The sequence below is a fragment of the Gobius niger genome (genome assembly GCF_951799975.1).
Source record: "Gobius niger genome assembly, chromosome: 3".
Lineage (NCBI taxonomy): Eukaryota > Metazoa > Chordata > Actinopteri > Gobiiformes > Gobiidae > Gobius > Gobius niger.
The window spans coordinates 9,775,984-9,796,922 of NC_136854.1; the positions used below are offsets into that span (position 1 = coordinate 9,775,984).

Sequence of the window (20,939 nt, forward strand, 5' to 3'; positions counted from 1 at the left end):
TCAAATGGAAAATACGGCTTTTGGAATCCTCTGAATGTGGGTGCAAATATCCGAACAGGACGCTCAACGTCTGCAGACCTTGGTGCTGGCGTAGTCTCCGGTGGCGGATCTCAGCAGCTCAGCCACATCGTCCTGCATCTCCACCAGGGCTTTGTGACTGCCCGACAGCCTCTGCACAAACACACGCACACACACACACACATACATATACGGTCAGAACCACGTTAAATGTAATCAAAGCAAAGTGAAGAGCAGACAGCAGAGTCACCTGTTGGAAAGGGTTGGTCTGGCCAGAGCTGCACCTCAGGTAGTACTGCAGAATGTCTGAAAACAGAGCGAGATTTCACGTTAGTACAGACAGAACATATGTCAATCCTACAACAATCAAAACAAGTAACAGTACAAATGATATTACACACTTTATTATTAAAATGACTGTGTGTGTAGGAAAAAAATACACTTTATAAGTAAAGACAAGCTACAATTTTTAGCTAACGGCATGTTGTTAGCACTTAAACGTAAATGTTTAAGTGCTCAGGAACGAGCAATCGGAGCACTTAAGAAGAAGAAACAACCAAACTAATCAGGATGGACTCAAAGCTGGCAAATGAAGCAAAAGTACTGCTGGTGTGTTTGTTTTATTTGACCGTATTAGGATTTTTGGACTGAAGGCTTTAATAGAGCATAGTTCAGGGTAAGAGGAGAGATTTTCAGCAAAAGAGTCGAAACTCAGATCCACTATCAGCTGTGCTTACAATCATTTTAAAGTTCATAATATAATCAAATAATGTTTATATAATGAAATCACAATTTTCACTTGTTTTCTGGCGGACTATAAACATACAGTATTTATCACACACAACTAAAGTCGAGTCAAAATCTGGTCCATATGGAGTTTTTTTTCACATCATATTGTTCAGGAGAAGCGAAAAACCGCACTTGTTGCTAATGTTAGCATATTTAGCATGAAGCTAATGTTAGCTTTGCTAGTTAGCATTGTCAGCTTTTGATGTATTTATTGGCTGTTGAAGCACTTTGCTCCTCTCCGTGTCTCTGTATCTTTATTTAGAAGAAAAATATATTCATTCAGCATTTGACAATATATGGGCAGTTTCCTTTTAACGTTTTAAATGATTTGAAAGCTAAGTCCAACAAAGCTGAGTTTTATGTCGCCACATTTAGGTCACATTTTTGTTGCTTATTTGTTGTGTTTTTTTGTCATGTTTTCATTGTTTTTTTCCTTTCTATTTGCTCTCTCTTTCAAGATAAATGGTTAAAAATATGTACACAGTCCATACCATTACCATGCATTGATCACGTTTTAGTTCGATGTTTTAAACAAAGCTATATGTTCTATTTGATATATTATTATGATAATTTTGTTATATACTGTATAAAAGACACATCCAAAGCCAAAGCTCCAAATTCAACATAAAAAAGGTGATTTGATTTCCTTTGACCGGGGCGATCTAATGCTGTTACACAGGATTACAGGATTACAATAAAGTCGAAGGTGTGGGAGTCAGGAAGTAGTGGAAGCACTAACAGTTCTGAGGTGGAGCAGTAACTCGATCTAAACTCTCCATCAGAGCTCAGAGGCTTTCACAAGGCTGGGCGGAGGAGTTTTAGTGTGAAGCTCAGGACGTGCTCCACATGTGGCAAAAACAGCAGCCAAAGTCCAAATACAAAGAAAAAACTAAGTAAAGCAATAAGCTTCTGTTCAGATTCCTGTGTAGAGGCTGAACGGTGAGGGTTTTTTATGGTTCATATCATTACTGTTATTCAGACTTAAGGTTTCTTTACCTTTTCATTGCAAAGTAAACTGTCTTAACTGAAAACTTCACTTGTGCTTTTGACAGCCAAAACCTTATGCAGTTAATCACAATAATCTGCTGTTAAATATTGGCAATAATTAATCAAGATAAACAGCGATTAAAACTCTGTGTGATTTGCAATGAAAGAGTTAATTTGTAATCAACTTCTGACACTAATTGTTCTATTTCTCGTGGAATGGATCGTTTTACATCATTTTGCATCAACCCAATTAACTTTTCTGTTTTGCAAAATCAAAATATGTTTTTCTTTATTATCTTAAAATAAAGAAATCTATAATATACCAAATATCTTGCAAAATAACAAAAATAATGTCTGACAAAACAAAAATGTATCTAAATATACAGTGAGAACCACATGTTTACATACACTTTATGTTACAAAGACACATTTGCATTTTTCTCACTGTCGGACATGAAACCTGAATTTACTTTTTTATTTAGGTCAGTTAGAATTTTAAAAAGTATTTTTATTTGCTTCAGTCCAGAAGAATGGGAGATAGAATTTTCTACACCGTTTTATATTACTGTTTACAAAACCAAAAGTTTACATACTTTTCTTTAATATTTGGTGGCATTGCCTTTGAACTGTATATTTTGGGTCAAACCTTTTTGATTTCCTTCCACAAGCTTCTCACAATAGTTGGCAGTAGTTTTGGTCCGTTCCTCCAAAACAGGTGTAACTGAGACACATTTGTAGCCACCTACATACATTTACAACTGGACTGAGATTTTTGTGATGACCATTTCAAAACATTGACTGATGTCTTGAGATGTTGCTCCGATATTACCACACAGTGTTCTTTCTTCATGATGTCCTCTATTTAGTGAAGTGCACCAGTCCCTCCTGCAGCAAAACAACCCCACAGCATGAGGCTGCCCCCCCGGATTTCACAGTTGGGATGGTCTTCTCAGGCTTGACGATGGTCATTATTGGCCAAAATATTTTTTTTTTCCGTCAGACCATGTATGTCTCCAAAAGTTAAAGTCTTTATCCTTTTTCCAATCTGTGTTTTTTGATGTTTCTTTTGGAGTCAGAGCTTCTTCCTGGCAGAGTTCCCTCTCATGTCGGTACAGGACTTCCTTCACTCTGGATAATGACAAACTCTGACCAGGTTCAGCATCTTCACCAGGTCTTTTGCTTTTGTTCTTGGGTTGATGTTCACATTTCAGACAGAGCATGTTCATCTCTGGGACACAGAACCCGCCTTCTTTCTGATCTGTATGACGACTGGACATTTCCATCATTGTTTGAACCAACGAACCTGAACCTTCAAGTGTCTTGAAATCACACCAAAGGATGAACCAGACTTGTGTTTCCAAGGTCATGACATCGTCATCTGGGCTTTCCCAAACTGTTTGAAGGTATAGTTCTCTTAGTGCATGTAAACTTCTGACTTTGTAAAAATTAACAAAAACATTTCTAAAAAAAAACACATTGTATCTCTCATTCTTTTGTAATTTAGCAAATAGAAATAACTTTGACCTAAAATCATCAAAGTTATTTCTGGTTTCATGTCAGACGGTGAGTGTCTTTTTAGAAAGTGTATGTTAACATCCGGTTCTTACTGTATTTGCTTTTTGTACCAAGCGTTTTTATGATCATGCCAAAAGTGAGCTACTTCCTGACCAAGTGATCCAGTTTTTTGTCTGGCAAGTTGAAATGATGCTCTGATCTGTAATGTTTAAGTAAAAATGGGACATTTCCGAAGATTTAACCTCTTAACCCACACCTGAACCGAGCACACTTTCCCCAAATCTATGAGCTTCTTGAAAAAATGAGGATGAAAGCGCAACCTATAATGTGACCAAAAACACACTGGAAAGCCACAATAACAAAACAAAAAGTGACAAAAACACACTACTAAAGAGTGATGGAAAAGCAACAGAAAAAGGACAAAAAATAGATGAAAAAGTTAGGAGAACACGACAAAAACACATTCAAAATGTGAGAAAGTGCCCAAAACACGTCCAAAAAAAGTTACAATCAGTGTTGTAGGCAATTGCTTTCAGATGAGTTTCATACACCAGCCTATAGGCTGTAAACTCCAGTCGACAAGCTTTTAGATTTGGGTAAAGCTGAACTGGAGAACATGTGCTTGATTAAGGTAAGAGTAGTGAGTAATTAAGGGTGGTTCCTTTGTGCCTGTGGAGACTGCAGCTCTAATCAGGCCGGAGAGAGTTCCAGACAGTCACAGACAATCTCCAAGGCTCTCTCTTCCTTCCTTTCTCTTTCTTTCTTTCTCCCTATCGATCTCCTCTCACTCTCTCGGTCCTTTTCTTTCTCTCTTCTCTCTTCTCTCTTCCTCACACCAGTATACAGACAAACTCCTAAAATAGCCCTCTGCGAAGGATGCGCAGGGCCGTGTTTGCTAATTTGGACCTTTTCATCTTCTCACTCCTCCATCAGATCACTCACAGAAACCAAACCCCTGCAGACTGGAGACAGGAGCCCGTCCGATGCGCTGTGTCTAAGAGGCATCAGGACACTGAGCCCAGATGAATTCTAGTTCGTGGCAATCGGCTTCAAGATAACAGAGCCACCAGATCAAAAGGGAAGTAGATTTCGTAAGATCTAAAAAATAAACCTGGCGCACGACAACAAGAGTGCTGCTTAACCGTGACGCATTTCTGTCACAATATCAATTCTCTTCAAAACAATGTGAAACTGAAGCCAGTAGTAGTTTACCTATGGATATGTAGTGAACCATCAGTAACTGCAGTGAATTTGTATTACTATTTTTTTTCTCCTGTCTTTAGCCTTGGCTGTCTCCCATAAACAAAATGACCATATTTGGATTACAGCGTCCTTGCGGTCACAGCCTTTCCTGCTACACGTGGATACCAAACATGTCAATATTTGTGAATGAATAAGGCTGTTGTGGCGTCGAGTCTCGTACCCTGGTCGATGACGGCGTTCTCCTGGGTCACTCGGGTGATGTACATATCGGGAGACACGCAGAAGTCGCTGGCAGACTGGGAACACAACAACAACAACGACGGTGACAATAACAACAACACATTCTCGTCTCACACTGATGACATCACTAACCATGCAAACACTTACCGCGGCCGCCGCCAGCTCCAGGCCCAGGGACCCCCAGCTGATGACCAGAGTCAGCACGCCCAGGAGACACACGCTGGAACAGGGAACGAGAACCAATCAGGTTTTTCAGTCCTTCTAAAGCCACCGTCACATGTCACAAAACAGGCTGTTGTCATGACGATTTATCCAAACCTGACGCCTCCCGGATGTGCGGAGTGTTCCTTATCCAATACTCAGAGTTTTCAAGCCCCATATGTGTGATGTGTCCTCTTTAAAGGGGCTGGATGCAAGTTGGTCATTTTATGCTCACTACTGCCACCTCAGGCCATATGTGTACCTGCACCTTCTATATTAAGCTCGTGCATGACGGCAATTTGGACCCGAAGTGACACCTTTTTGAGTGACAGTGCAGGATTTTGTGGTGAACAGGTCTGAGCTCATTCTACACATTAGGACATGGCTGGAACATGTAGGGGAGGAAAATACTTCATTTGTCCATTTTTAAACTCTCTATAGTCCCTTTAAAGAGGACTTTGTACTTTCACTCCACAGCATTTGAAAGATAGATCATAAATAACAGCCCCTAAGTAGTAATGAAGTTGTTGTGTTTTTTGTATCATCTAAAAGCCTTACACTCTATGAAGATGTACTGTCAATGCCACGGACTCACCAGGTTTAGGTGCAATCTTTATGTTTTATATGTCATCAAAACAACTTGAACATGTTGCTACCTTTGAAAACTTTTCAACAGCAAATACTTCAGTACTTGCTGTTGAAAAGTCCTGACTCGAGTCCTGACAAGAACCAGGAAATATGACCATATTAGTCCACTGCTCCGGTCTCTGCACTGGCTTCCTGTCACTCAGAGAATAGAATTTAAAACAGCTCTGCTTGTGTACAAGCCTTTTCATGGTTTAGCACCAAAGTCCATCTCTGACATGTTACAGCCGTATGAACCATCTCGGGCCCTGAGAACCTCAGGGAGGGGCCTACTGGTGGTTCCCAGAGTCAATAATAAACACGGTGAGGCTACGTTTCAGTTTCATGCAGCTAAAATCTGGAACAGTCTTCATGAGGATGTGAGACAGGCCTCAACTCTGACAATGTTCAAATCCAGGCTGAAAACAGTTCTTTTTGCTCGTACATATGACTGAAATAAGTAATTATCTGCACTCTTGTCTTTTACTGTAATTGATTAATTTTATGTTGATGTTTTTATTGATTCTACTTGTTTTCCTGTATTTGTGCAACTGTGAAGCACTTTGAATTGCCTTGTGTATGAATTGTGCTCTACAAATAAACTTGCCTTGCCTTGCCTACTTTCACTTTAACAGGATTTCGTGATGTTGCGATCACAACTATTAACGCAAAAACAAGCAAACTCCATGAAATCAATGCGGCTTTTCAACTATTCCTGAACTTTGCACCTGCAACTAAAGTGAATTATCAGTTAAATCCATTTTACCTGTTATATTTGCACACAGGAAGTGTCTAGCACCTCCGGGGGTTCTAAAGTGAGGGCTGCTGCTTCTGCTCCCGCCTCCTCTCACCCACCTGGGTCTGACTTTACAGCGAGAGCCGCTGTGTTTTGTTTCTCTGCCATTAAATGTTCATTACAGTGAAACTGATGAGGCCCTATTGTACAGAAACACTACGGCTAGTGACTTACCCGATGAGAGTTCCTCTGGAGTTGCGGATGAGGCCGAACAGAACCAGCAGGCAGATGAGAACGTCAAACAGCAGCAAGCCCAGGTAACCCAGCCACCTGCAGGGACCATGCAGGAGTTATATTAGGGCATATTATATTATTATTATATTATACAACAACAGGAAAAAACGAGTAAACAACATTTAGGAGACGGTACGGTTTGTACTGTATGGTCAAGGCAACAGTCTAGTAAATGAGGTCTTATTTAAAGCCACACTGCAGAACATTCCGGGCCCGATCTTGTGCTTCTAAACGCAGACCATAGCGTAACATTTTGCTCTTTGTAGGAGCGCACTTTCAGATCTTGCCACTCCAGACATAGCATTTTTAAGTAGAAGGAAGTGGGAGAAACACCCATGGCCAATGTGGTGCCATGCACAACAGCCCCACTCCTCCAACCAGACTCCGCGGCAGGGAGAGGGGTTGTAGGGAAGTGGGGGGTGAACATGTGCATTTGTTTTGGTCACTATTACGGCCGCCGATCCGCACCACAGCAGGGCCGGCACAGGCTATCTCTTTCTCTCTCGAGACACAAACACCGTTCAGGTCACGATGGGGCCAACATAGTTCCCAGTTTGACCCGTGAGAGCCCACAACGCCCAAGGAGGAACACAGGGCAGCGCGATACGAACGAGGAAATGGATGCGAGGCTGACACCAGAGCACTGCTCCCAGTGCTGCCCGCAATGAACCACGCCCCAGTCGACCTCGTCTCTCCTCATAAACGCCCTCTCGTAAGTGGCGCAGGCACACAGCGCAACTCAGTCATCAGGGTAGTGTTTGCACAATCCCTGTGCCAGGCACAAGATCTGGCCCTCCAGGTTATATGCTACTATGTCACAAGAGTCTCTCAACTTAAAATATAAACAAACATGCTCAAGGCGAGAAGCTGCAGGGAATAAGGGAGAAAAATATTCAGAGATATCAATTTGAAACTTTTGCTGTACATTACCGATATAACTAGGAATAAAATAATTGTTTTCTGTTGCTTTCTGTTTTCATATAAAAAAAATGAGGTTTTAGGTTCGAAGCTCAATAAATCAGGCTGGGAATCCCTTCAAAATGTTGCAAAGTCCAAGACTAAAGTTTGGGGTCTGTAGGAGCTGCTAAAGTGGATGCAGAAATCCATGTAAATATTTGTGAATGAATAGATGTGGTAAACTGGCAATGACATTGTAACTACTTCCTGGATATCGTAAAAGGTAAGTTTTCTCTTTTAATACTCTGACATTATAGCTGAGACTTGCTAAAATTCAATGTTTTCACCTTAAGTTGCCAAAGACGCTTCTAATGCTCAGCTCAACACCAAGGAGACCAACGTCTCCATGGAGACGAGCTGGTGATACAGTTCAGGGCTGAAGACAGGCAAGCCACTTACAGTAGCTATACTGTAGAGTTATTGTTTTTATTAGTAAAACCTGTAATAAAGTAAAAGCCCGTATTTCCTCCTCTACAGGGTGAAATGTTCCGCAGTGTGTGTTCAAACAGAGCTGTAGTGCTATGGGATGTGTGACCTGTAGAAGTCGAAGGCCTCAGTCAGGCGGGCCAGCTCCTCCAGAGACACCTGCGTGTTGGACCAGAAGGGCAAGTCCTCCATGAGCCGCAGCAGCTCGTCCAGCTGGCCCTGCAGCTTCTGCACCATGGACATGTGGTCAGGCTGCTCCTGGTAGGCCGAGGTCAGCTGCTCCAGACTGTCCCCTACTGTCAGGTTCAGGGACACGCCGCTGTCTGTCACCTAAACACAGAGGACAGCGTCACAGACTCGCTTTTACCCAGAACTGGTCCTGGTCTTATCCATAACTTGTGCTGCTGCATTCCCACCAATTTACCTCCACATATGTATATTTTGCAAATGTACAGTTTATCTTTTTTTACTGATGTTTCTTCATTATTTGCATGTCCTTGTCCTTGTGGCAATCCTCCATCAAAACTAAATTGCTAGTTTGTGAACCCTATCACTGACAAGGCAAAGAAGTATGAAAGTAATGCTGTACTGGAAAAGGAACTTTTCTTGTAGTGGAATCAGTTTTGTCTAGTTTTTCAGAATATTGTAAAAGCAGACATTTGTGGGGGAAAAACGACCTTGGTGCATTTTAATTCTAAAGCCTTTTTTTTATCAACATTGAACTCGTAGCTGGCTGTTGTTGTTTGCAAAACGGAGACAGAACAGAACAGAAACACTCACTGTTAATCGTTCTGCAAGAGTGTCTACTAATCTTTAGGATATATATAAGTCGATAATGTGTAGTTTATATAAAATGTAATCAATATGACATGAAACACTAAATTGATAAAAGAATGTGCATTCCTAACATTTTATTTATAATTCTTATTTTCAGTTCAATATTAAGTGTTTTTTTACGGCGAGAACTACAAGTCCCATAATGCCCCTGTTGCTGCCACCCCTCCCTCATGGCGCCACATTATCTATCCCAGCAGAAGGAGTAGCATTGTGACATAGTTGAAAAGTACAGGCCCTGGCACTCACCAGCTTGTTTATCCCTGACACGGTGCGGTTGGCGTGGCGGAGGGAATAGGCCAAACGGTTGGCCCCATCACTGGACTCTCCGTTCCCGTAGAAGCCCACAGCGATGCCGGCGCTGCAACACACACAATGGTCAGGTTAAGACTGAGGTTCAGGATCTTTTTATCAGTGTCCAGGCCGCAGGGAGAACCCCGACAGACCAAAAAATGGCCTCAGGGCCCTATTGTTGCCATGGTGAAAAAGGGGGGTGCTGCGCTGTGAAACAAATCTCAACAAGGCTCACCTTTTATACATGTTGTGTATGTTGTGCAGTTAAAGTGCGAGTCTGTAAGTTTTCCCCCTCCCCTCTTTAACCAGAAAGCCCTTCTTAGTTTGCAATATGAGGAGAGCAGGAACAGAATTTTCAAAAGCAAACGATCAAGCTCCTCCCCCTCCCTCCTGATCAGATCTGACAAGCTGGTTCACAGGAGACGCTCGTCTCATTGGTCGACTCGGGAGGATACTAGTATTTGATTAGTTGCTGAGATCCGGCGCGACTTTACAAAACATATATATACATTATTACTTACTTTACATTAAAATGTAAGGTTAGGTGGACAATTTGCCACATTTTATAACATTTGTAAAACATTTAGACTTCCAGACGCCCCATCCCGTGCCATGTCAGATTGTCCAAGAGAATGGTGAGTACATTTACTTTTATAAACATGCATTAAAAACTCAAAAGTTTATCAGTTTGATGAGATTATTATTTAAACCTGCTTGTGTTCAGTCAAACTGCACAGCGGCTCTTCCTGGCTGGGTTTAGAGCCGCCCTCCTCGGCCTGTCCCGGGGCAGCTCTCGCTCCGGTGGGCAGAGCTGGAGGAAGACAGCGACGGAGTTTTCCACCTGTCTGAGTTATTGTGCAGATGAGTGGGGTTCGTCCAAAAGGAACCGTGAGCTCTCCATCGTCTCCACAAATTCATGTTTGGATTTGGAGCTGTTATTTGCGGGTTCTTTCACTGGAAATGGTGTTTTTGGACCCAGGTGCATTATTGTTGATAACGCCACACAATATTCAGCATGATCAATAAAGTCTATAGATTAGGTGCATTGTTGCATAAGGTGCAGGCTTCACCGTCCATTTGTAAATCCACCGACTCCTGCTGCTTTATTTTGTCAGTGCATTAGTTAGTTTGTTATTTTTCCATCACTATATCTTGCTCTATTCCTTTTGGTCCTAGTTTATCATTTATTATTATGCTTCATGTTGCTTGTTCGACAATGGCAACACAAATGATCCTTAAAAACCGTCCAAAATCTCATTTTTATTGTTGCGATCAGAAGGCGCATGGATGACTTAAATGCACAGTCTGATAAGCCATTACAAAAACAGCACTGCATGTGTCCCTCTGATCATGAGGACGACATGTTTCCCCTTGTCATTCAGCCCTAGTGCGAAAGGAAAAGAGCAGCAGGGGGCAGCACTGAGCAGCCCATATGCCAGTCACCCTGAGGCTCGTGGCTCTGTAGAAATGGGTCACTAGAGCGCACAGAATGTCATACTTCTGTGGCCGTGTTCATATTGATTAAACACATGGACACGGACTATTTACTGGAGCGAAATGGAGCACCAAGTTTTAAATGAGTCTTTATTGTATTACATAGCAGGCTGAGGCGAGGAAAAACTTAAATGTCTTCTGGTAAAAAAAAATAAAACCACTAAGGCTCCAAGATAAAAAAATAAATAAAACAATTTAAATATTGCAGACTCCAGAGCAGTAGGTGGCGCTGTGCAGTCAAAAGCCACCGATTCACAACAAAGAAGAAAGTTTGTCCCCGTGGAGAATTTTTGGTATTTTTGAAGTTATTTTCATGACACTTATTTACACTGACTTGTACTTTCTACTTTGAATATTTATTGTTTACAGAACAATACTTTGGTGCTGTGACTTTATTAATCATTTGACAAAGCAACTTTTACTTTTATTGGAGCAATAGTTGACCAGTAGTGTCTGTACTTTTACTCAACTAATGACGTACACATTGTCCAAAAGAGAGAGAGATTTTCTTCTAGGTCGTGTTGGCCCCCAAAGAAGACCCTATTGTGCGTGTTTTGGGTCAGGCAAACCGTAGAATACTGTAAATGTACTGTAGATGGAAACCGCTCATACTTTGAATGTAGTTCTCTTAAAGATCATGTTGCGTCTTAAAGGCCATTTGAGCGCTGACATGACCTGGTGAAAACACCATGCGCTGCCCCCACCCCGCTCCAGTCCAGATTCCTTCGCCCCCATTAGCCTGAGTGCTCCGTACGCTCGTGCCATTGTTCCCGATGAGAGCGTATCAAAGCTTTATGACGCTCTTTACATTAGCGCGTCCCATTCAGTTAACGTCCTCGCTCAGGACAGGCCCACGCTCGTAACAAGGGCACAGCGGCTCAAACAGGCACTTCACTAACCCAGGATCACAAACACAGTCTCATTAGTTTATAACACGGCTGCAAGAGCTGGACATGAATGCATTACTACATTCATGTCATATCCAGACAGTTATTACAGATCTGTGGCACTCCTTGTTTCTCCATGGAGTCTTGTGTGTCAAATTTGCCACGCCTTTTGGTTAGATTATGAATATATCACTTTTCCTCACGCTAAGTACTTTCATTTGAGTACTTGCTGATACCGAGTACCGATACGAGTAAAAGTCATTTCTTGAAACATACTATGTTATAGGCTGTTGTTTTTAGAAACAGATGTGTTCAGAAATAGGGCTGGACAATACACGTTTGTTTGCGATACAATACGTATATCCCGATGCATATTGCGATACGTGTCATTATAATGACCTGCAATACTTTACCTTGAATGAATTGAATAACAAAGCACAAGTTGTGTTTTTCAAAGCTTACATCAAATATACATTTGAAAACGGCAAATGGCAAACACATTTCTAGTATCCTCTTTTGTTTAAAACTTTCACCAAAACAGGTAGATCAACTTTAAGTCAATAAACGTTTGTATATATATTTTCTAGAACTGAGGTGACTTATCAACAGTATATATACAAATACAATACAAGTATCACAACAAAGATTGTGATATATTGTAAAACGACATTTTGTTCCAGCCCGAGTTAGTAATTGTTGCTTTAGTCAGTTATATTTAGGCAGCACAGTGGAGCTGCAGTTAGCACTTTGCTCTTCTTGGACCTTCTTGCTGTGAGGAAAGAAGGTCCAGATGTAATTCCCTGGGTGGGCCCTTATCTGTGAGCAGTTTGCATGTTCTCCCAGCCTCTTCTGAGTAGGTTTCCCTTGGTTTCTCCAACCAGTTAAGGTGTACTCTAGTGTCCTGTAAAGAAATGTGTCTCTGCATTTGACCCCCATCCTTCTGATTCCACTGGGGCGACACGTAAGGAGCAGTGCAGCGCCCGGAAACGCATCTCCAGATGGGATGGTCAGAATCACCTGACAGGAGGATGAACCTATCGTGGTCGGGGAAACCAGAACACCTGGAGGAACGCAAACTCTACTTCTGGAACCCCCGAGTGTGAAGCCCGAGAGCAAACCACTGCACCGCCCAAACCAGATTCAGAAAATAAAAGAAACATAACCTTTTCAATGAATCATATTAAATATATTTTCAGTAAGTTTAATATTATTTTAATTATAACATGAAGGCTGTATATTTTCCTTAAGTATCTGTAATACTTAAGTTGCATTGTTTTATTTTATTTTATTCATTTTTCCGAAATGAGTCAAAATGCCATTGTGCTCCAAACTCCAAGAGTTACTCAGCGGGCCTTTTTCTATCTTTTGCAGTTGCCTTACTACGATCAATTACCATGGAAATGGTATCCAGCACATAACTGCAGGGTGTAAGATGCTGCAGGGAAAGCTTACATGGAGCGCCATAACCAAGTGGCTGGTATAGTGTACAGGAACATCTGTGCAGAGTATGGGCTGGAAACCCCAAGGTCAAAGTGGGAAACACCTCCAAAGGTGGTCGAGAATGACCGAGCCAAGATCCTGTGGGACTTCCAGATACAGACGGACAGAATGGTAATGGCGAACCAACCGGACATTGTGGTGGTGACAAAGAGCAGAGGAAAGCCGTTGTGGTCGACATAGCAATACCAAGCGACTTCAACATCAGGAAAAAGGAACACGAGAAACTAGAGAAATACCAGGGGCTCAGAGAAGAGCTGGAGAAAACCTGGAGGGTGAAGGCATCAGTGGTGCCCGTGGTCGTTGGGGCACTCGGGGCAGTGACCCCCAAACTGGAGGAGTGGCTCCAGCAGATCCCAGGAAATACATCAGACATCTCGGTCCAGAAAAGTGCAGTTCTAGGAACTGCAAAGATACTGCGCAGAACCCTCAAGCTCCCAGGCCTGAGGACCCGAGCAGGAGGAAAAAGAGACCGCCCGCGGAGGGTGAGGAAGGTTTTTTTAATATATATATATACTGTATATATATATATATATAGATAGATAGATATAGATACAGACGGCATCTCTGGAATCGCCTATATATGGTCATGTGTAAAAACAGTTCAGGGGGAAAACAATTTGGAGAAAAATCTAAACTTTCTCTAATTATTCAAAAACTACTTAAAGAAACGCTGAATTATGAATATAGTTTTCAACTTAATAAAGATACAAAGACATGGAGAGGAGAAAAGTGGTTCAACAGCCCATAAATACATAAATAATGGAGAATGCTAACAGGAAGCTTCATGTTAGCATCGAGCTAATGCCAACGGCTAGCCAGCGGTAGCTACAAATGCCGTTTTTTTCACTTCTACTGAAAAATCTGCTGTGAGAAAATATCCATATAGGCCCGATTTACACTTGACTGTATTTGTATGTGATCAATAAGTTTATATTTTGCCAGAAAATGGCTAAAAAGAGTGAAAAATTGTGTTTCCCCCTCGGTGAGGCCACGCCCCCTTCTATGACAAGATGCCGTCTGTATCTATACATTTTTCTACTTGAGCCCATTGTAATACCCACCCTAAACGGCTTGACCTGTGTTGTTGTGTTCGTGACCTGGCCTAAAAAGCTCCTACTCGGACTGGGGGGATTTGAATGCACCGCCAGCTGCTGCGGCCATGATACTTTCACGTTGTCGGTGATATTCCAGATGTTACTGGTGCAAACGGCACACATTCGAAGATGAGTTGAGCACAACATTAAACAAAGCACAGGTTCATGTTCTAATGGTACCAGCCTGGTCTGTGTGACAGGGGAGTTGATGGAAAAGTGCTGCTCAAATTGACCTTTTACATTGTGGCTCATATTCAGCGTTGCATTGATGTAATACAGTGACCTTTGGATTTGTTGCAGCGCTATATTCGCCAGCGTTCGAATTCTCATGGCAAAGTAAAGGTTTTGTGGCTGTATCCTGCACCTGCACCTGCACACAAAGGGAGGAAACCCAAGAGTGAGGTCATTTAAAAACACTACCACAAAAAAAAAAATCAGTGCTGGTTAGCGCTTTCAGCTCAAGGTTGGAGTATGAAGGCTTCCTCTTGCCACAAAAACATATACAACAGAGTCCCTTCTGGCTTGAAATACTTAAATTCTTTGGCAGCATTCGTGGCTACTGTCAAATTGCAGATGTTTAAGAAAGTCAAGAAAGTCAAATTATCGTCTATGACTCACTTTGTTCTAGCAAAACATTGGTGCATTTTCTGTTGAGAGATTTATTTCCGACTCACTCGCAGAGCAGAGCTGACCCCCTCCTTCCATCTGAAATGGTGACGTCATAAAAAGAATTGGCCATGCCCAGTTTTGAATAACAAATATGATTTGGTGCTTCAAAATAATTTATTAAAAGTGCTAAAAGCCCGGTGAAGACTCCGAGTCACGCACAGCGCTCACACTGCAGGATTCAGCGCTGCATCCGATCTGCTCCTGTCGTCATGGCAACCCCTCCCGAGCGGGGCCCACGAGATGGCCGAGCCGAGCGTGTTGGTGGGAGAAGGGAGCTGAGGGAAGTACGGAGACGAAATGTTGTGGTTCATTGCTTGGCGTGCTGAAAAAATACAGTGGGATCGGCACGAAAACGGATAAACGTTGGTGCGTCGACCCCGGCAGGAGAGGATGATGGTTCACTTGGTGGAGGGACGATTTTCTTCATCGTCAAAAGTCCAAGAACCGAGCCTCACATTTTGTTGCGCGAAGTAAAATGCCAGTGTTGTCCATCATATACAGGTTCAATGCTGGAGCTCAAGTTGAGAGGAATGAGGAGAAAAACAAAGCACATTTTGCAAGAAAGATGTATCTGTTTTCGATTTCGACTATTGATGCACTAGTCTTTTAAAATGTAAAAGGACTTTTCCGGGCTCTCATGGAGTGATCGTTCACTGGCCATACACTACAAGCTGCCCTGGAGTAGACGAAAGTGAGGCTGCCAATCGTCCTCCAATCACCATCAACCACTCAACCCTGGTTTTCTCTCGCGGTCTTCCATCCAGGTTCAGACGGCCTTAAAGGAACAGGCAACCGTTTTTCTATACTGGGATATGTTCTTAACTGAGCTTAGACGACTTGATGTGTAACTGTCTGGTCTTTACACATGTGCTCAGTCACACAAAAAGACCAAAGATGTTGTTAGCATTTAATCATAATAATAATAATGCCTTACACTTGTAATGCGCTTTAAAAGCCTGTATTACCAAGTTTCTCAAAGCGCTACACTGTCGTCATTATTCATTCACTCCATACTCTGTGGTGGCAAGCTACTGTTGTAGCCACAGCTGCCCCGGAGTAGACTGACGGAAGTGAGGCAACCAGTCTGTGCCATCGGCCCCTCCGACCACCACCAAACACTCACTCACACACCACATTCACCCCAGGCTTCCTGGTGTTACCAAATGGTCTCCCATCCAAGAACCGACCAGGCCCTTCCTGCTTAGCATCCAAGATCTGACGAGACTGGGCATAGCAAAGGCGGTAAGGCCCTAGTTGGCCTCGTAGGCCCTAGCGGTAAGGCCTGGCGCAAGACAGTTGTTATGTAGAGATTGATGACTATTAATTTGTGATAGAGTAAACATGCTTACCAGGAAAACTTTACTCATGTACATATAACGTGGCCAAAAAGCAAGATGGATCACTATGTCTAAAAGTCTAAAAGTCTTTAGCCTCTCCTCCTCTCCTCTATGTGTTCAAACGTTCTTCCACGTTTTTCTTATTTAAATATGGTTATGTGAGTGTTTACACGATCCAAGTCTAGTTACACAAAATTAAACCTGTCGATTTTCTAAGTGGATAAAAAGGGGAACTATGTTGTAAGGCGTAAAAACACCTTAGGAGCACTCCGACGTCGGCGCAACAAAGTCTATAGGAGTGAAGATATAACTGCGCGGACATCGAAGAACGGTGGCCTATTCCTTTAAGGAGCCATGTCTATAAGAATTTTTATGATAAAAATGAACTGAATCAAATTTATGATCCTGTGCAATGTATTTATTTAAGGAATTAAAACGTGTTTGAGGAGTTAGACAAGGTTGCCCTCCTTCTCCATCTTTTTGATACAGTATATAACAACGGCCACTGCTTTTGTCGGGTCACTCTTTTGAAGGATGGGTCAAATGCAGAGGACACATTTCCCAAAGGGGTACAATAAAGCATACCATTACCTTCACTGTTACCCTTTGGTGTGTCAGCAAAACAGACAAAACAGACATGCTAGGCTCACAAACAAACTGGGAGTCAAGAAACACGATTCCATCTCCACGCTATTGTGTATTAGAATCTAATCTTCTAGGCAGGTTAGATGCAGAGGACTGATTTGGTTTTACAACTGCAGAATGACAAATAAAGCGCATCGCTTTACTTTTCTATACTGACTCAACAATGTTTGAGCCGACTGAAAAATGTCGATGTTGAGCGAGGATGAAGATGAAACCGGACTGAGCTTTTAAGAAACCGCTGGTCGTGTCCACAAAAGAACACAAGGCTCTTTATGGGATCAGGGCAGGGTAAACAGCATCTTAGTGTCAAGGGCTTTATAGCTTTGACAGATCTGTTCAACACTGTTCGCTGTCCGGCTGACCACTGAACAGGGACCAGAAGCATCGATGCGTTTCAAGGCTTTGGAATCAGAGCGCTGTAAAAAATCACTGTGCCTATCCTTGTTCAGATTTGTCAGGGAAGCCAAAACCGACTTTTAAATTGCCATTTTTCGAACAATATTGCAATGAAGACGCAGCTCACAGTGCACTTTACAAACTCGCCGAGCAACATTCACTTTTAAGAGAAAACTGAACTATGGAGTGCAGAAAACAAATCCAAGAATTGCATTGCTTTCGGGATCCCATATTCACTCATATTTATTTGATGGAATTGCCTTTTTTCCTTTGTATCCTAGTTATTTTGTCAGCCCTGGTCTGAAAGGTTTGGGAACCCAGGTCTCAACTACATTTTATACATAAATAGGTCCCGATGGAGAAACAAGCCACATTAATAACAGGCTCTATGCATATTTTATACAATTAGTGTGGAATATTTCTTTCCATGTCTTATCCAAATAAAAAGGGTCTGAATGCAGCCGATGGAGAGTCATAGGAAATGACATTAACTCCATAACTTCCATATTTCTTACATTTGTTTATATTTACCACACTTAAATGTTTCCGATCATCACGCCAATTTTCATATCACATAAGGACATTATCAGTGAATACAAAATGCAGTTTCAAAATGCTTATCACATTTATTAAGGGAAAGAAAAATCCAAACCTCTCTGGTCCTGTGTGAAAAAGTAAATGCCCCGTCTGTGATTGTCTGTGAATAACCAGGTCTTTGGAAAAGCTGAGTTCAGTTTCTTTGGCCACTCCAAAGCCTGATTGCCTTAAAAGTTTGTTGAATCAAGAAAATATTACGTTTAGACCGGTCAGATAAATAAAGTAGGCTACAAAATCTCATAAGAAAACCTATAACGCCACGAAATGAGTCCAAGAGAGTAACGACGACTCATCCAGGAGGTCACCAAAGAACCCAAAAGGACGTCTGCAGATCCGCAGCTTCACTGGGCTCAGTCAAAGTCTATAACTACAAACACTGAGCAAAAATGGCATCCACCGAGAGTTCTGAGGCGAAAACCACTGCCGGCAAATAAGAACTCAACAGCTCGTCTTTCATTTCCCAAAAAACACCTGGATGATTCCCAAGACTTTTAGAGAAATGATCTGTGGACTGACGAGACCGAAGGTGAACTTTTGTCATGTCTGCGACTCGTTGCATCTGGCATTAAAACAACCCAGACTTTGTGAAAAAACAAAGGCCATGCCAAAAGTCAAACAAGGAGGAGTCAGTGCGACGGTCTGGGGCTTCGCTGCTTCAAGACCTGGACACCCTGCTGTCATTGATGGAATCATGGAGGAGAACGTCCAGGCATCAGTTCAAGCCCTCTAGCTCAAGCGCTCTTTGGCCATGCAGCAGGACAAGGATCCCTCACATACCAACAAATCCACTTCTGAACGGCTCAAAAAGAACAAAGGTAAGTTTTGGAGTGGCCCGGTTAAAGTGAAAATGGATTTAAGTCTAGACTTAAATCCATTTCATATGCTGTGGTGCGACCTCAAAAGGGCAGTTCATGCACAAAAACCCTCCAATATGGCTGAGGTCAACTAATTCTGCAAAGAACAGTGGGCTAAAATCCATCCTCAGCGATGTGACAAACTCATCACAGACTTCAGTTGTTGCTGCAAAAGGCGGCTCAACCAGTTCAGGAGGCATGTACTTTTTCACACAGGGCCAGAGAGGTTTGGATTATTATTATTTTTTGCCATAATAAATGTGATAATCATTGGCAAACTGCATTTTGTATTCACTGGGAATGTCCTTGAGTGATACAAAAAATGTCTTAGGTGTGGAAAATATAAACAAATGTAAGAAATCAAGATGGAGGCAAATACTTTTTCACCACACTGTATTTTAATCAATCACAATAAGACGCTTTAAGTAAACTTCACTATCCTTAAAGTTAGGTTTAGGGTTAGTTTGGATTAGTTTAAGTGTTGTCCTGTTGTCGGTCTCATTTGTACAGTCCCTGTCAAATAAACTAATGAATAAAAAAGCAACAATAATTTCGAAGGGGATTTTGGATCTCGTTCAGTTTTGAAAGAAAAGCTTTGAAATTTCTCCTTGTTTGGGGGGGTCCAAAGGTTGGAATTAGATATTAAAAAAATCCCTATGATGAAAAACACCAAGACTGGAAAGAGTCTTTTTCGCCCCCCTGCTTCCGTCTCCCACAAAGGAAATGCCCATATTTGGATTACAGCGTCATCTCAGTCGCCTTTCATGCTACACGTGGATACCAAACATGGAAGAAGCCGTGTGGGAAGTGTTGTGCGAGCTCTGACCTGCAGACCAGCGTGGCGATGATGACACACCAGGCCGTACAGCAGCAGTCGGCGCTGGGCTGAGATTGTCCGTGGGAGTGCGACGCGTCCTGGCTCTTCCTCCGGCGACAGCACAACCAGAACGAGTAGAACAGCAGGAAGAGGAGGTCCAGGGCCAGGCACAGCAGAGCCAGGGCCCCGAGCAGCAGCACCGACTGGGGGGGAAAGAGACAACAGCAAAGCAGGGTGAGATTATTTGGAGAGCAGAGTGTTATCCAAACACAACATTAATGGTCTCTTTGATTTTCAGTTCCGGCCGATTGGGGAAAAACCCAGGAGAAATCCCGAATGGTTTTTGTCAAATTGATAAAGCTATTTTGGGTTGAATAACAGTTTTGTGCTGCTCATCCTCGTGCTCCAAAGAGGAGTGGAACGAAGGGCAGCTCTGTGCGTGTCAAACAGGAAAACAGAATAGATACCAGCTCAAATTAATCTACATTTGATACTATACATACAATTAACATGATTATGAGCTGAGAAAATTTGCAGTATGACATTATTGCAATATTTTCAACATGGTAAAAATCGGCAGCTACAGCGAGATTCCATAGCAGGGCGAGTTACTGGTGGACAGTCACAGCATCATATTAACACAGCATATTCTATGTTATAGCTATGGACACATGCTATGGCTCGTTTGAAAGCTGAGACTCTGCTATCCGTAGGTGAAAACAGTTTAATTCTACGTGCTTCGGTTCCTCAGAAATCTAAGCTAAACAGAGGCTAGTTTTGATAAAAATCACAGATTTTTTTCTAGAAACGAAGATAACGGGGGTTTTATGAAACTCTCTCCTTTCTGATTAACTCCTCTCTCCTCTCTGGACGGACACTAATGTTATGGGAAGAGGTAAATGCCTAAATATGTCTGTTTCAAGTCAATTTTCAACGATAACCCCGCGTGTTATCGATCGCTTTTTATGGTGTGTGCATTTAAACAGCCTGGTTCTCGGATTGAAGACTTTATCAGGATGTTTCTCAGCCGTCGTTGGACCGATTTTAACCATTTAAAAACTCAGAGAAATGTTAAAATCTCAACTGTTTCGACAAAGGAAAAAAAAAAGAAATGCAATAGTATATATAAAATGTCCAGATTGTTTTTGAGCAAGTGTTTTTGTCTTGAAGCTAACGGCTAACACCAATAAAAAATGAAAATAGCGACAAGATTTTAAACGAGTCGCTCAAAAAATAATCAGCCTGTCTTTTGCATAAATACTTTTTAGATGTTTCATTATTGTGGCGTTGTTTTTTGATACTAGCCGTGTAACCTAGCCTGACTTAGTATCCTCAAGCACTGACTTAGCATCCTCTTGGACGTCACGTGTCATTTGCGAACCAAATCAGGGTTTATAGAGGCAGAAGGAAGTCAAATCTAATGCTTTGTGAAGCCATTTTAATGCCCACACACTAAATTTTAATGCCACAAACTGAGAAAAAATAATAATAATCTGTGCGTATTTCAGTTCTTACGATTTGCAAACATTGC

At 42.1% G+C, this 20,939-nt stretch overlaps 1 protein-coding gene across 1 annotated transcript in view; it reads right to left on the minus strand.

The window, feature by feature from the left end:
• LOC306960260 (protein tweety homolog 3-like) overlaps nucleotides 1-20,939 on the minus strand; it is a 62,524-nt gene that overhangs the window by 13,918 nt on the left and 27,667 nt on the right. Inside the window, exons 3-10 of the mRNA XM_079552637.1 lie at nucleotides 19,418-19,611; nucleotides 9,074-9,185; nucleotides 8,100-8,320; nucleotides 6,548-6,643; nucleotides 4,900-4,972; nucleotides 4,733-4,808; nucleotides 269-324; nucleotides 79-171 (exon numbers count right to left, since the gene is read on the minus strand). Coding sequence (XP_079408763.1) covers nucleotides 79-171; nucleotides 269-324; nucleotides 4,733-4,808; nucleotides 4,900-4,972; nucleotides 6,548-6,643; nucleotides 8,100-8,320; nucleotides 9,074-9,185; nucleotides 19,418-19,611 — 921 coding nt within the window. The remainder of the gene's footprint in view (nucleotides 1-78; nucleotides 172-268; nucleotides 325-4,732; nucleotides 4,809-4,899; nucleotides 4,973-6,547; nucleotides 6,644-8,099; nucleotides 8,321-9,073; nucleotides 9,186-19,417; nucleotides 19,612-20,939) is intronic.